The 12,414-nt window shown below is 43.0% G+C and overlaps 1 protein-coding gene across 1 annotated transcript in view; it reads right to left on the bottom strand.

Moving 5' to 3' along the window:
- Positions 1–1,846: 1,846 nt before the first annotated feature.
- The window catches only part of enc1 (ectodermal-neural cortex 1), a 10,863-nt gene continuing 295 nt past the window's right edge, over positions 1,847–12,414 (bottom strand). The window contains exons 1-3 of the mRNA XM_029444918.1: positions 12,390–12,414; positions 6,971–8,787; positions 1,847–4,369 (exon numbers count right to left, since the gene is read on the bottom strand). The exon at positions 12,390–12,414 is cut by the window's right edge and continues 295 nt beyond it. Coding sequence (XP_029300778.1) covers positions 7,006–8,781 — 1,776 coding nt within the window. The 5' untranslated portion in view covers positions 8,782–8,787; positions 12,390–12,414 and the 3' untranslated portion in view covers positions 1,847–4,369; positions 6,971–7,005. The remainder of the gene's footprint in view (positions 4,370–6,970; positions 8,788–12,389) is intronic.

Consider the following 12,414-nt stretch of genomic DNA (forward strand, 5'->3'; position numbering starts at 1 on the left):
AGCAGCTTGAGCACACACTGCTTGACTCAGTTGTGATGTATTTTCATTAAAGTTAAGATATTATATCATGTGTTTTTTACAGTATTTCTTCACTAACAACTTCCATTTATTAAAAACAATCTGACAATATTCTTTATTGTTCTTACTGCCATGAAATACTATCACAAAGGTGAAAAAATCTCGCTAAAAAAAGTGTTTTATGTATCGTGCAAGTACAAGGTATTATGGCCAAACAAACATGGAAGCTTTATTAGAATTAAGTCAAATATTCTGATTAAGAAAAGTCATAGAAATGTTGTTTTAAAAGATTTAGATCCTCAGAAGTAAACAATGATCTCTGTGCTGAGCGAGCTCCACAGGCAGAGAAGTATTGAGGGACGGACTAACACACATTGGGTTTGGTCTGTTTGTGGTATTTGTTGACAGACTTATCCTGTAACATTTGTTCTGGAAAACGTTAATCTTTGTTTTTGAATGTTGCCATCCATCTTCATATTCATAGCGAATAAATGCTTACGCTGCCTAGATATTTCTATGTCTTCTAAATGTAGACATGATAAATATCTGTGACATCTATTGATGCTGACAGTGTCTTGTAAGAACATCTGCAACTAATTTGTAATGTATTGGAAAACATCTCTGTGTGGTGTGCATGTGTGTGTGTGTGTGTGTGTGTGTGTGTGTGTGTGCGTGCACTCTTGCATCACTGAGTTAAGGCTTATGCCTGTGTTGCCAGGCGACTGTGACATGTAGGTGCATTGTTTTTATCACACTCGGCCACACATACAGGCTGCCCACACAAAACACTAGACTGTTCCAGCGCAGCTCTCACGAGCTAACAGCACCCAAAGGATTCACAGCGTTGAAGGGTTGAGCCATCAGCGGTATGTTCTGGGGAGGGGGATACAACTTCTTCCTGGCGGACAGGAAATTCAACTTCCTGCCTTGATTAATGGGGGGACTGTTGGATCACACAGGGTTTCTCTGAGGGGCCTCCCACACACAGAGCTCACACATTTCACCTTGAATGTCGACCCCTTTTTTTCGTGCTTGAGAAAAATCATCTTGTGACCAAATTATCTTGAAAGATCACAGATAAGAACAAGGTCTTCTAACATGTCAGCACATTTTGTGACAGTGAAAAGAATGTTGCATGCATGTTTATTTCTCAAGCTCCCCCTCCCCCTCCCGCCACCCCCAGTTATATGCGGGTGTATTTTGTTTGTGAGAGGATAAAGGGTCTGGATCCAGTCAAACTGGTGTTTCTCAACCTCATGTCACCGGTCAGCAGTCAGGTCGAAGAATGTAAACAGTGAGCAGACTCCTCGGAGCTGCAGGAATGCACTTACTCACTTACTAATGGGATGTTAGACTTGTTACAAACCAGGGAACTGGCGAGCCACTCTGCAATGCATTTCACTGATGAGAAGTGTGAGAGGGGGCGTACGAAGCGAGAGGGGAGGCATGTCAGGGACGAGAATGGAGAGCGGTGCTTTTTAAGATTTCGTGTTCTCCTCCAGCCCCCACAGTTTGCAGATAAAGGTTGCCGTTGCCAAGGTGACTTGACAGAGAAAGGGAAAGTATCTGGCTGTGTTTCGCCTGTTCTTGTGCAGGAAGCTTAAAAGCCAGAGGCACAGATAAGATGATTTCAGTCCCTCCTCCACAGAACAAAAGCTGTACGCATGATATACTGCCTTAAATACCTCAGGACACTTTGGCTGCTGTTTTCACTCCGAAAGCTGCTGTAAATATGCGAAACATGCAGTAATGAGTGAGCACCGTATGCTGTGTTGAAGCCGCTTCTAAAGACACATCATCTCCACACTAAAGACAAAGACACAATGCGTTTACAGTCAAGAGGAAAAAACTCTTATGTTTATTAGCCATGAATTTCACATTGTGAAAAAAATCACATGTACAAAATAATGCCATAAAAAATAGAAATCAAACTCTTACATGACAGAAAAAATGAAACTGATGCACATCGACAGTGTTTTCTGTCTAATTTTACATCATTATGCGAAGCAAGATACTGTGCTCCAATCTGAGCCAGCTGGATTTCCAGATAAAACGGAGGATAAACGGAGGGCAAGAGTAGAAATGGGAAGTGCCACTCGGCAATTAGGTGCAAATTGAAGGAGCATTCATTACTTGCTGTTGCCAGGGAAACTTGCGCTCTATGGGAAAGCAATGCTCCTATCTGATTGGTGGGGCCAAGAGGCCCTATGCTCAGTGGTTGGAGGAGGTCAACATTATGGAGCCCCGAGGGTCTCCATTGAAATCCTGAAATTGCCAATAAGAGGATGAACTATTCGGTGGCTTAAGGAGCTGAGCAGAGCTGTTTACCAGTTGATCCCCACAGATTTGATTTGTGTCATGAATCCACAAGGAAGGATTCCAAAGAATAAGGAATATAGAACATAACCTTTTACATTGAATTCAATGATCCCATTAATATTCAATTGTAAAACGTCAATGTCCAGGTCACTTATAGACAGACATACAGACAAAAACACTGATTCGAGTTACAAGTATTACATATGCAAGTGTTTAAGACATTCTCTCTTTTTGGTCTTTAGGAACTTGCAATGTTATTTTTTTACTTTTCTTTATGTGCATTATTGACACTATGGTGAAAAGCACTGCGGTGTCTGCCCTTATCAATGCACAGCTTCCTGGTTTCAACTCTTTCTCAACCTAATGGTGAAGAAGACTGTGGGTTAACACCCCGAAGAGCCAAGTTAGCACATGTGACAGTCCTCCAGTTGTCCTTGAGACAGCTGGAGGACTGTCACATGCTCAACCATGTCAAGGCTACTGGGTCACATACTGCACTGTTCCAGGTCTTATGGCCTTCTTGTTAGTTGGTACAGTTTGTGTCCCCCGACGGGACGATTTAAGACAGGTTCGGCCCCAGGTGAGCGCTCCAAGAGAACCTATCAGAAGTAAAAGTGAACATTTCTTTCAACCCCATTCAGTCTTCTTATTTGGGCAGCGGCTCTGTGGCCTAAACTAAACTAAGCTGCGTCACACCATCAGTAATCCGAGCCATTCTTCGTCTCCCATCCATACTCTTTTTACTTTTAAAAGAACAAGTTCCTCCTGGGAAAGACTGAATTGTGCAAAATGCGGCCCAACTGAGATCAAATAAAGCACAACACCTGGCCATGCATGACATAACCCGAACATACATTCACAAAAGAATGCAGGCAGAGAAGAAATAAATAGGATTAAACATATTAACAGAGTAATCATTGTCATATAAATTAAGACTACATTGCAGCAAGTTTAAAAAAAGAAACTGATTCATTCTCAGTTTTAGATTTAAGGTGACAAGATTTCTGTGACCACAGAAAGAGTTCATGCCAGTTTTACTGAATCACTATGAGTGGACATGCTCTACAAAGGGTTCAGCTATGACTCAGCAAGCGAGCAACTGCTTTTATCAGAATAACAGAAGCACAGCCGGTCTTTTACTGCATTAAGTGTACGGCTGAATGTGAAAGTGTTCTTTCTGAAGCGCCAAATCACTGAATAGGTTAGTTAACCAGCGCTCAGTGGGCATTAATGCTTAGCTGCGAAACAGCAAACGTGTAAGGTCGTGACCCCGGGGCGCCTCACCCCTCCCCTCGGCCACGCACAGATCCCCTCAATCCTCCTCGACCTCAGCTGGTGTTGGTCATCAACACCTCGTGGCTTGCAGTGACAGCAAACTGCCAAAGCCTTCGTAAGAGACACACTTAAAAGGTTAGAAGCACGTCTTTGAAAGAAGGAAAAAGAAAAGATACAAGGGGTTAAACAAAAGAGCTTATTAGAGGAGAGAAGGGGGAGATTTGCTCCTTCATTGTGCCTTTTATAAGTCAGCTGTATTCAGTCGAACTGAGTTCTTTAGCACACCAATCATTGCATTCTCCCTCAATCTAAGTAGAACATCCATCATGCTAAACATTGCAGCCTCGATGAAAATAGTTTATTTTTTTCTTCTTTTTTATCATGGAGAAAAAGCCTGCCGTGACTAAATAGGAAAAATGCAGGTTGTGTGATATTTTTGCAGTCCTCATACGGCAGCATGAAAGCACAAGCCTGATACGCCAGATATACACAAGGTGGTGGTTTGTGCCTCATATAACAAGCAGCAGTTTGTTTGGTTTGTTTGCGTGAACTACTGTGCTGAATGCCTTAGCTTCGCGGGAATGAGGGACGACATAGTTCCAGTAAAAGTGTCCAGCTTTTTGTCCAGTTTCTGCATCTTTGCAACATCAAGATGAATGCGGGTGGCTGTACATCACTGCTCAGTTTCTCTTTTAGAGGAAGATAATGTTTGCTTCTTCACAGTTGGAGTCCAGTAGATGATGCAAAACAGGGAAATCTGAGGAAGAGAGAAGAATAACTCGTTAAACGGGCAGGAAAGACACCTGGAAGCAAACAACGCTCAACGGTTTAAAGGTGACTTTCGAATATTCAAAGTGAAAAGGAATAAAAAAAAAAAACAGAAAAGAATACACTTCTAGAGAAACAAGGCTCCTTGATCAGTATGCCTGTTAGATAATTACGTTACTGACTTATCGTACGATATAAGGACGTGACGTCCATCATTTTGGCCCGTTGTGTTTACATTCCTGTTTGTTTACATAGAAATGTCTCCAACATATTCGTCAACATGATGTCAGAATAAACAGCGGGGGGGTTTTGAGCAGACATTGCACATATTTGTTAACGGAGCCCGAGCCCCGTGTTTTATTTATTTAGGATATTTTTATATTTTTTCCACATTCCAAAAGGAATCTTTGAAAGGGTGTACTTGCATTATTATGATATTATGTTATCATTATATCAGTGGCATTAAATGGTCTGAAAATGACAATAATATTGTTTATCGCAATTATTTCTGGGGCACTGCACATGACATATACTGACTCATTTGTTGTGATGCTACATTAGTTCTTTTAGTCATATTCTTGGATTATCTGGGGGAAAAGTCAGGTTACATGTTGATATGGAGATATGATTATACCATTCTAGCTAGCAATGAATGCCTGCTTCTAAATATCTTAAATCCCCAACAGCCATCCTGAAGATGTGGCTACATTATCAACATTAAGAAAGGTAGTCTGAAATACTGGTGGATCGGATTTTTTCAGTACCTACTAAATGATTTCCCAGAAGAATCTCGGACAAGTTAGAATTATTCCCCTGGGAACAACTGAGAGAACTTCTTCTTTCTCTCACAGCTACAATCTCCTTCTGTGAGGTCTAACATACTTCCTTCCCCTTTCATTCCTAAACAGCCAGCCTTCTTTTCCATTCCTCCACATTTCGTCTTTTGACCGCGTTCAGTGAGTAGACTGTCAGTTGCCATGACAGGCAGGCGCACGAAAAACAAATTCTGTATTAAATTAGTAGCAGGATTATGTCCTTCACTGAGCACTGTGTTGCATTGGTTTAGAGATAGTTTAAACCTTCAGTCTACTCTCTCCTTTTCAGAGATGAGTCACTGAAAAGAAAGGGAATAATAAGTCTTAACAAATATTTCATCCTGTGGAGAGGAGGAACATCACAGTATGTGAAGCTGCTTGGCTGCTTCTTGGCATTATCAAATGGGAAACTGTGCTTTTGGTTAACAGCTGGGGAGTCACTCTACTTCTATCATTGGCTTTCAGTGGAGCTGAGAGCCCCCAGCCATTTTAATAAATACAGCCAAATGAAAAAGACTGCCTGCATGGGTATGTGTGGGGGCATTAGTGTAGGGTGTAGTGATTGTTGGATGTGATGTGGTCATGAGCCTGCAGCATGCAGAAAGATCCGCTTTGCCAGTTGACTAGCCATGCTCCACATGCGTCCGGCCTGTTTATCATCAGAGCAGGAGAGCAGGGTTGGAATGAGGTAAAGACGACATCGATGGAGGCACAAAGTTTTCAAGCGAGACCACCACTATCAAGGATGTGTGTCTGACTGAGCTGATAGGGGGGGAGGTGGGGGAGTGCTGAGTGCTCTCTCGCCCTACAACTCTCCCTCCTCACTTCCTCTGCTGCCGCTTCTCTCAGTCACCTCTACTTGCAACTCCTGATGAATGGCTTCCGACGCTGCGTGAGTCGCCGGCTGCCTTGCCTCTCACCCAGCGTAAAGACCATAACCTCGTCAAAGGAAGGGAACTGAGAGTGGATTAGCCTTGCCGGGGTGTTGTAGCCTGCTGATGTGTGGCTTGTCTAATTGGTAGACCCCCTTTTCCCCTCTTAGAGGGATTTCCCCCACAGGAGCAATAAAAGTATCCTATTCTCTTTCAATTACCCTCTCTGTCCTTCAGCCCATCCCCGACAGCCGCATAACTCACTTAACTAACGCACACAAGCCCCCATCCTCCCTCCGCTACAGATCCGTCCTCTATTCCTCTGAGAAGACTTACTTACTGTCAGTGTTTCTTTTATTCTGAAAGGTTGAGATAACCAACAGATTGTCATATATGTTGACAGTTTTGCAAATTTATCCTACATTGCAGTACATTAATGTTTTATAGGTTGTATTTTTGTACATTTCTGACCTCTTTATCTTTGCCAGCTTGGAAGCATCACTGCCAAAATGATTTTGTTTATGTGAAGTGAACATGGAATATCAGCCAATATATCGTTATATATATATATAAACATCTATATAGATACTGCAGGAATAGAGATTTAATTCCATTTTTCTTCCTTGTCGAAACCTGCCGCCTACGTTACCCACAATGTAACTCGTCCTGGTAAGACTTTTGGGTGTGTTATGCTAGTAGCGACCAATGTAGCCTCGAGCCGCTAACCTCATGCAGAGATAAGGAGCGGGATACAGAAGTCTGGCAAACTCATTTCTTTCTAACTCCACACCCTTAATATTTTTCATTTTCAAACTTGTAGTCTTCAGACCCAACTTTATGAAATTTTTTCTCACTTATATACCCCCCAAGACCTGTAAACAGACAAAGAGATGTCAAACTTACCTCATGGAAAGGGTGTAGGTAGAGGGTTTTGGGGCTCAAGCAGGCAGATGTTTCCAGGTGCTGACGAAAGCAGTGGGAATAAGCGAGTATGGCACAGTAGTGATGCTGTTCCAAGCATCCAGCGTGGGGTCATAGCAGTCCAGAGTTTTACACCTCTGTGTGCCAAAGTACCCACCCACCACATACAGTTTGTTCCCCGACGCCACAGCCTGGCAGCTCATGCGCTTGGCCGTCACGTCGCCCACTTTAGTCCATTGGTAGGTATCACTGCTGAATTTATACGCCGAGCATGCTGAGAACTCTGTATCCCCGCCCATGACAAAGATCTGGTTTCCAAGCACGGCAGCGGCTGTGTAGCGCCACGGCTGTGGGCAGGATGCGGGCACAGACCATCGGTTCTCCTGCGGATCGTAGCACTGCACCTTGGGCAGCTTGTCATGGGTGACGCTGGTTCCTCCAAATGCAAAAAGCTTGAGCTTGACACTGACCACCGCTGCGTTGCTCACACCCTCTCTCAAAGGAGCCACCATTGTCCACTTGTTTGCCACTGGGTCGAACTGCTCCACCTGTTTCAGTGATACAGATGGAGAGGCCGGAAGACAGCCAGTTGCTGCCGTGTGACCACCTACCACGTAGAGGCAGTGTTTCAGCTCTGCAGAGCCGTGGCCAAACCTGGCAATGAGCATGGGTGCCGCCTTCGACCATTCCTCGTGGACAGTGTCGTAGACCCACACATCTTTGGACACACCATTCTCTGAGCCTCTCCCACCAGTGATGTACACCTTACAGCCAATGGCGCAGGCGCTGAACTCCTTCCTGGGGCTGGGGATGTCAGCCTTGGGGATGATCTCTTTGGCTTTCTGGTCCACTAGGTACAACTTGTCACACATGAAAGTCTGCCCTCCCAAAAGAAAGAGGGCATGGCTGGTCTTTCTTGGTCGAGCACACGGGCTGTTAACTACGCCATCGTTCTGCAGGATCTTCAGCTTACAGCGGATAGCTTCATCTACTAGCTCCTTGCTCTTGGGCTGGGCGTTGATCAGCTCTTCTGTAGAAACGTTCTCCATGAGGAAAATGGCAGGCAGCAGGGCCAGACGGACTGTTCTCAGGAGCTCTGGAAGGTAGCAGTGCCTCTTTTCCAAGTCATAGTTGATCCAGTTAAGGGCAGCCTCATAAACCAGTCTCTCATCTTCTGTCTCTAGCTCCTCATGTGACAAAAGCTGCACCACCATATCTTTGGACAGTTGGAGGAAGTCTTCTGTCTTGCAAATAGTGGGAAAGTTGCTGAGGCACATTCCCCAGGAGAGCTCTGACAGCTTGGTGCACTGGTGAGCATCAGACAGCTGCAGCATGCCAAGACAGTTAGACGGGTGCAGGTTTCTCTCTAGGAACTCAGCACATGCATCCCGGATGTCCTGAAACTCTAGCATGTCCCCAGCCTCCAATAGTGACTCTGCATTTTCTTCGTTGATGACCACACGTGATGAGTATGCGTAATCCAGCAGGAGCTCTAAAACCTCCGGGTGAATGGAGTCACGGAAGTCGACCTCGCTGGCCTGGCTCTCTCTCAGCCCGCCGCTGAACATGGCCTCAAAGTAGCGGCTGCAGGCAGCCAGCACAGCACGGTGGCAGGGGAAGGAGCGGCTACCTGCATGAAGCAGGACGTCCGTGAAAAGCCGTTGCTGCCGAAGCGAGTTCAGGTGCATGAGCACACTGTCGGCATAGGAGGACTTGTGGAACAGGTAGATGTTCATCGAGCCAGTGCTGGCTCGGGATTTCCGGTTCTCATGGACACACACGGACATTTTCATTGAATCCTAAAAAAGAAAAAAGACAAGAAGAAAATTCCCTTTTAATGCATTTCATATTGAGTGTCTAGTGTAGATTTGTGTTCATCTAGTTTTTGACTTTGCATTTTTGGTGAGTATTGCAATCCTTCCCAAGAGAAACAGAGACATTGAGCAAGAGATCCAGTGATTACAATTTGCGAAACAGCAGACGCCTGGGAGTTATGAAGGTCAAGTAGATAACTATTGTCTTCTCGCATTACCAAGAGGCTTTTCTACTTTCAACCGCCCAGCAGCACTAATCCCCCTCTTTTAGAGATACCATGATTTACAAGTAAGAGTCCCCTTGCAGAGCTCTTTCTAAAAAGAGGAATGAAAGAGACAGCAGGACTCTTTTAAGCCTCTGAGTAATGCACAGAATTCAGTCAACTCCCCTCCAGAAAGTCCCAGTTCCCATCTTCACTGTCCTTGCCCCGTCCTTGCTCAAGGCTCACATTCATTCCACACAATTTCAATACATGTCAAGTTCCTGTTTCGACAGGTACTGTGTCCCTGAATGACCTAGTGAATCCACAGCTGTCAGATTGTTGGACCAAACTTACATTTTATGTTCTCTTCTTGGTCTCCCAAAATGGTGTAAGCAGTGATATAAGTTTGCTTAATCTTAATAGTAACCCTTAAGACTAATTATACTCCCAAATCTGCCTTTTTAGTATCGAAACAGGCACGAGTTTGTTGTTTTCTTATTGACAGCAAGTTTTCAAGACAAAAAAAAACAAAGATTGGTTCACCAAATGTTAGCATTAGAGAATGCATTCAATTTCAGAAATATTGTAATACGAAAAACATGTGTCTTAATGTAAGTAATCAACTGCGGAAATGTCATCGTGATGTCTATTAGAACATTTTACCCTAATCACCTGTAGTGTCTTCCCTTTAAAAAAATAGACTACCTGCGAAGCTTCAGAGCTTTGAAGAGAGTGTTAACATGACACAGACATTGCACTTTGATACTATGCTTTTTGCCACGTTGAAAGCTTGTCACTATAAGCAGCTGCCATTGTCTCCTGTCAGTGACAACGTGTTTTACAAACCTACAGGTAGTGCATGTTTGTTTGTCAAAAGAAAGATTCATTTGTGAACTACAACTTCAAGACTTATAGAGTTCAAAAGTTCCCAGGTGTCATAAACGATTCCTCCGGCTACGGAGAGGAGAGTTTCCATTTTTCTTAAATTGCATCAAAATCCTCAGAATGCTGTTTCATGAACAGACAATCAGGTGTGAACCCTTTACATACGACTACATATGTACAAGTGGGCGTTCTTTTACACATTTGGCTTCAACAGAACTGTATTATTCCACGTTATATGTTCAAGGGAAATTACTAAATTCCAATTCTAACTTAAGATGGTAAACATAGTACATTTTACACATGCTTAACATAATAATGTTAGCATTTAGCTCAAAGCACCACCGTGGTTAAGTAAAACATAAATGATTAGTGTCCCGGCAGCTTTCAGGTACACTCTAGTCGTAATAAGGAGGAACATATTCTATATAAAAGGAATTTTCATATATAATAATAACAAGAAGAATATATTTTTATCACAACTTCATTAAATACAAAACCTCCTGCAACCTTCGGTTCAACAGGATTTATTGCATTCCAGCTCTGGCTCAGCTATATGCTCTTACGCACACACACACACACACACACACACACAACCACACACACACACACACACACCCACACACACACACACCCACAAACGTTTTTTTTTAATTGGAAGTTGTAAATGGCTTGATTTGAATAAGTGGCCCTAATAAATCAGGCACTAAATGTGGGAGGGTTTGCAGATACTAATAATTAGCATGTTAATAAATATAACCTTCATGTCACTATAGCTGACAGGAAGATAAACACTTCAATTAGTCCAACAGGAAGTAAGAGAAACAAATTAGAACGAATCAACAGTTGTGATTATTCCATATTATGCAGTATGATAATGTTCTGCTCGTAGGAGGAACAGTGAAGATACAATGATTTGAAAACAATCCTGCAGCACTAAAGGTGTTTTGCATTCATTAACCAATAAACAAAGTTGTCCTTGGATGAACCAGCTCGCTCATACATGCAGTGAGTGCAGTAGAGCTGAACAAAGACAATACGAGCAGTAACCCAGATACTTATTCTATTTGCATATTAAAAGGAGAAATCCTGGATTAACAACTAAACCTGCAGGTGCAGAAAACCCTGTGTTCCTCCATTTGTAATTTAAATGAGAATGTGTCCTTTAGACTATTGACTGTATGTAAAGTAGAAATGTTTTTTCTGCACACTACCACACATCGCTTTGCATATTAACCCAACACATGTAAACACAGATTATTGGGGACATCAGATCACTGCAACTCATATAACTTTAATCTGGTTGTTCGAAGTAGACTCTTGTTACAGCGCGTGTAAAAAGATCCCGAGGGGAACAAGTTGCTGTGAAATTCCTAACATCTATCCTGCAGATATTAATGTCAGAAACCTCTAAACTGTGAAGCTCTGCTGCTTTTATTGGTGTGTGAATGTAAACTTAATATCTTTCGATTTTGGACTTTCAGTTGGACAAAACAAGTCATTTGAAGACTTTGAGCTTTAGGGAATCCAGATGAAAGAAAGAAGTATTCACTTCGGCATTTATCCACTAAGTTTTAACACTTTTAGACCAAACAATTAACCAATTAATCAAAAAGTACTAATTGCTAATTGAATTGGCAGCTCTAAAACCAATCACCAATTATTATCATTTGTATGACCTACAATCAGTGCTTGTGGTATTGTACCAGGTCTTACATTCACACATATGCCAGCAGTGTGAGAGCGAGCGGTTGTCATCCTCTTCCCCTCACAGAAAACAGATCCACATAACAGGAAAGCGCATACATGCCTCACTCACAAAGCACACAGTATAAAAGAACAGGCATGCCGCCCCTGGACTCTCCATCTGAGGCCTGGCTGCAGTCTGTTTAAAATCATTGCCAGGTGTTCACAGTCAACCATGCACTTCAGGAAGAGGGATTGGTGGAAGAGACTTCAAAAGTAAACACCAGGCTTATGTGGGCCAGTTCTGTACATCTGCCACTTGGAGGGGGAACACAATAATTAAACAAGATGCAAAACACGAGGACACACCAGCAGCTATTGATGTGCACGTGTGAATCAATCTCAAATGTGTAGAATCACACACACATCTGAGCGAGCTTAATTAACCCAAAGCCCTGCCACTTAGAGAATAGTGTCTATCATCACCAAGAAGAGCGCGTCGCACCTGATGTCGCCTTTAAAACATGCAAAACATCTCGAGCAGGAGTATGCGGGGACAAGATGCCGAAGAGAGCACAAAGGACTGTGAGAGCTCATGGAAATAAAGATAACATGCGCTGGGGAAATTATAGCAATAGCAAAATATTGACATATTCCAGGAATGTCAACAAGAATCTTTTGTCCATTAGCTTGTTTTCTGTTGCGCTTTTTCTGCCACAGAGTTTTCCATCATCAGAAAGGGATGCTGTTGCAATATAACGATCTGTAAATACGGTATAGTAAAAAGGGAGGTGGGGGGATTAGTGTTATATTTACCTCTTTGGGTGAAAGCAGGAGTTCA

The sequence above is a fragment of the Cottoperca gobio genome, chromosome 12 (genome assembly GCF_900634415.1).
Source record: "Cottoperca gobio chromosome 12, fCotGob3.1, whole genome shotgun sequence".
Lineage (NCBI taxonomy): Eukaryota > Metazoa > Chordata > Actinopteri > Perciformes > Bovichtidae > Cottoperca > Cottoperca gobio.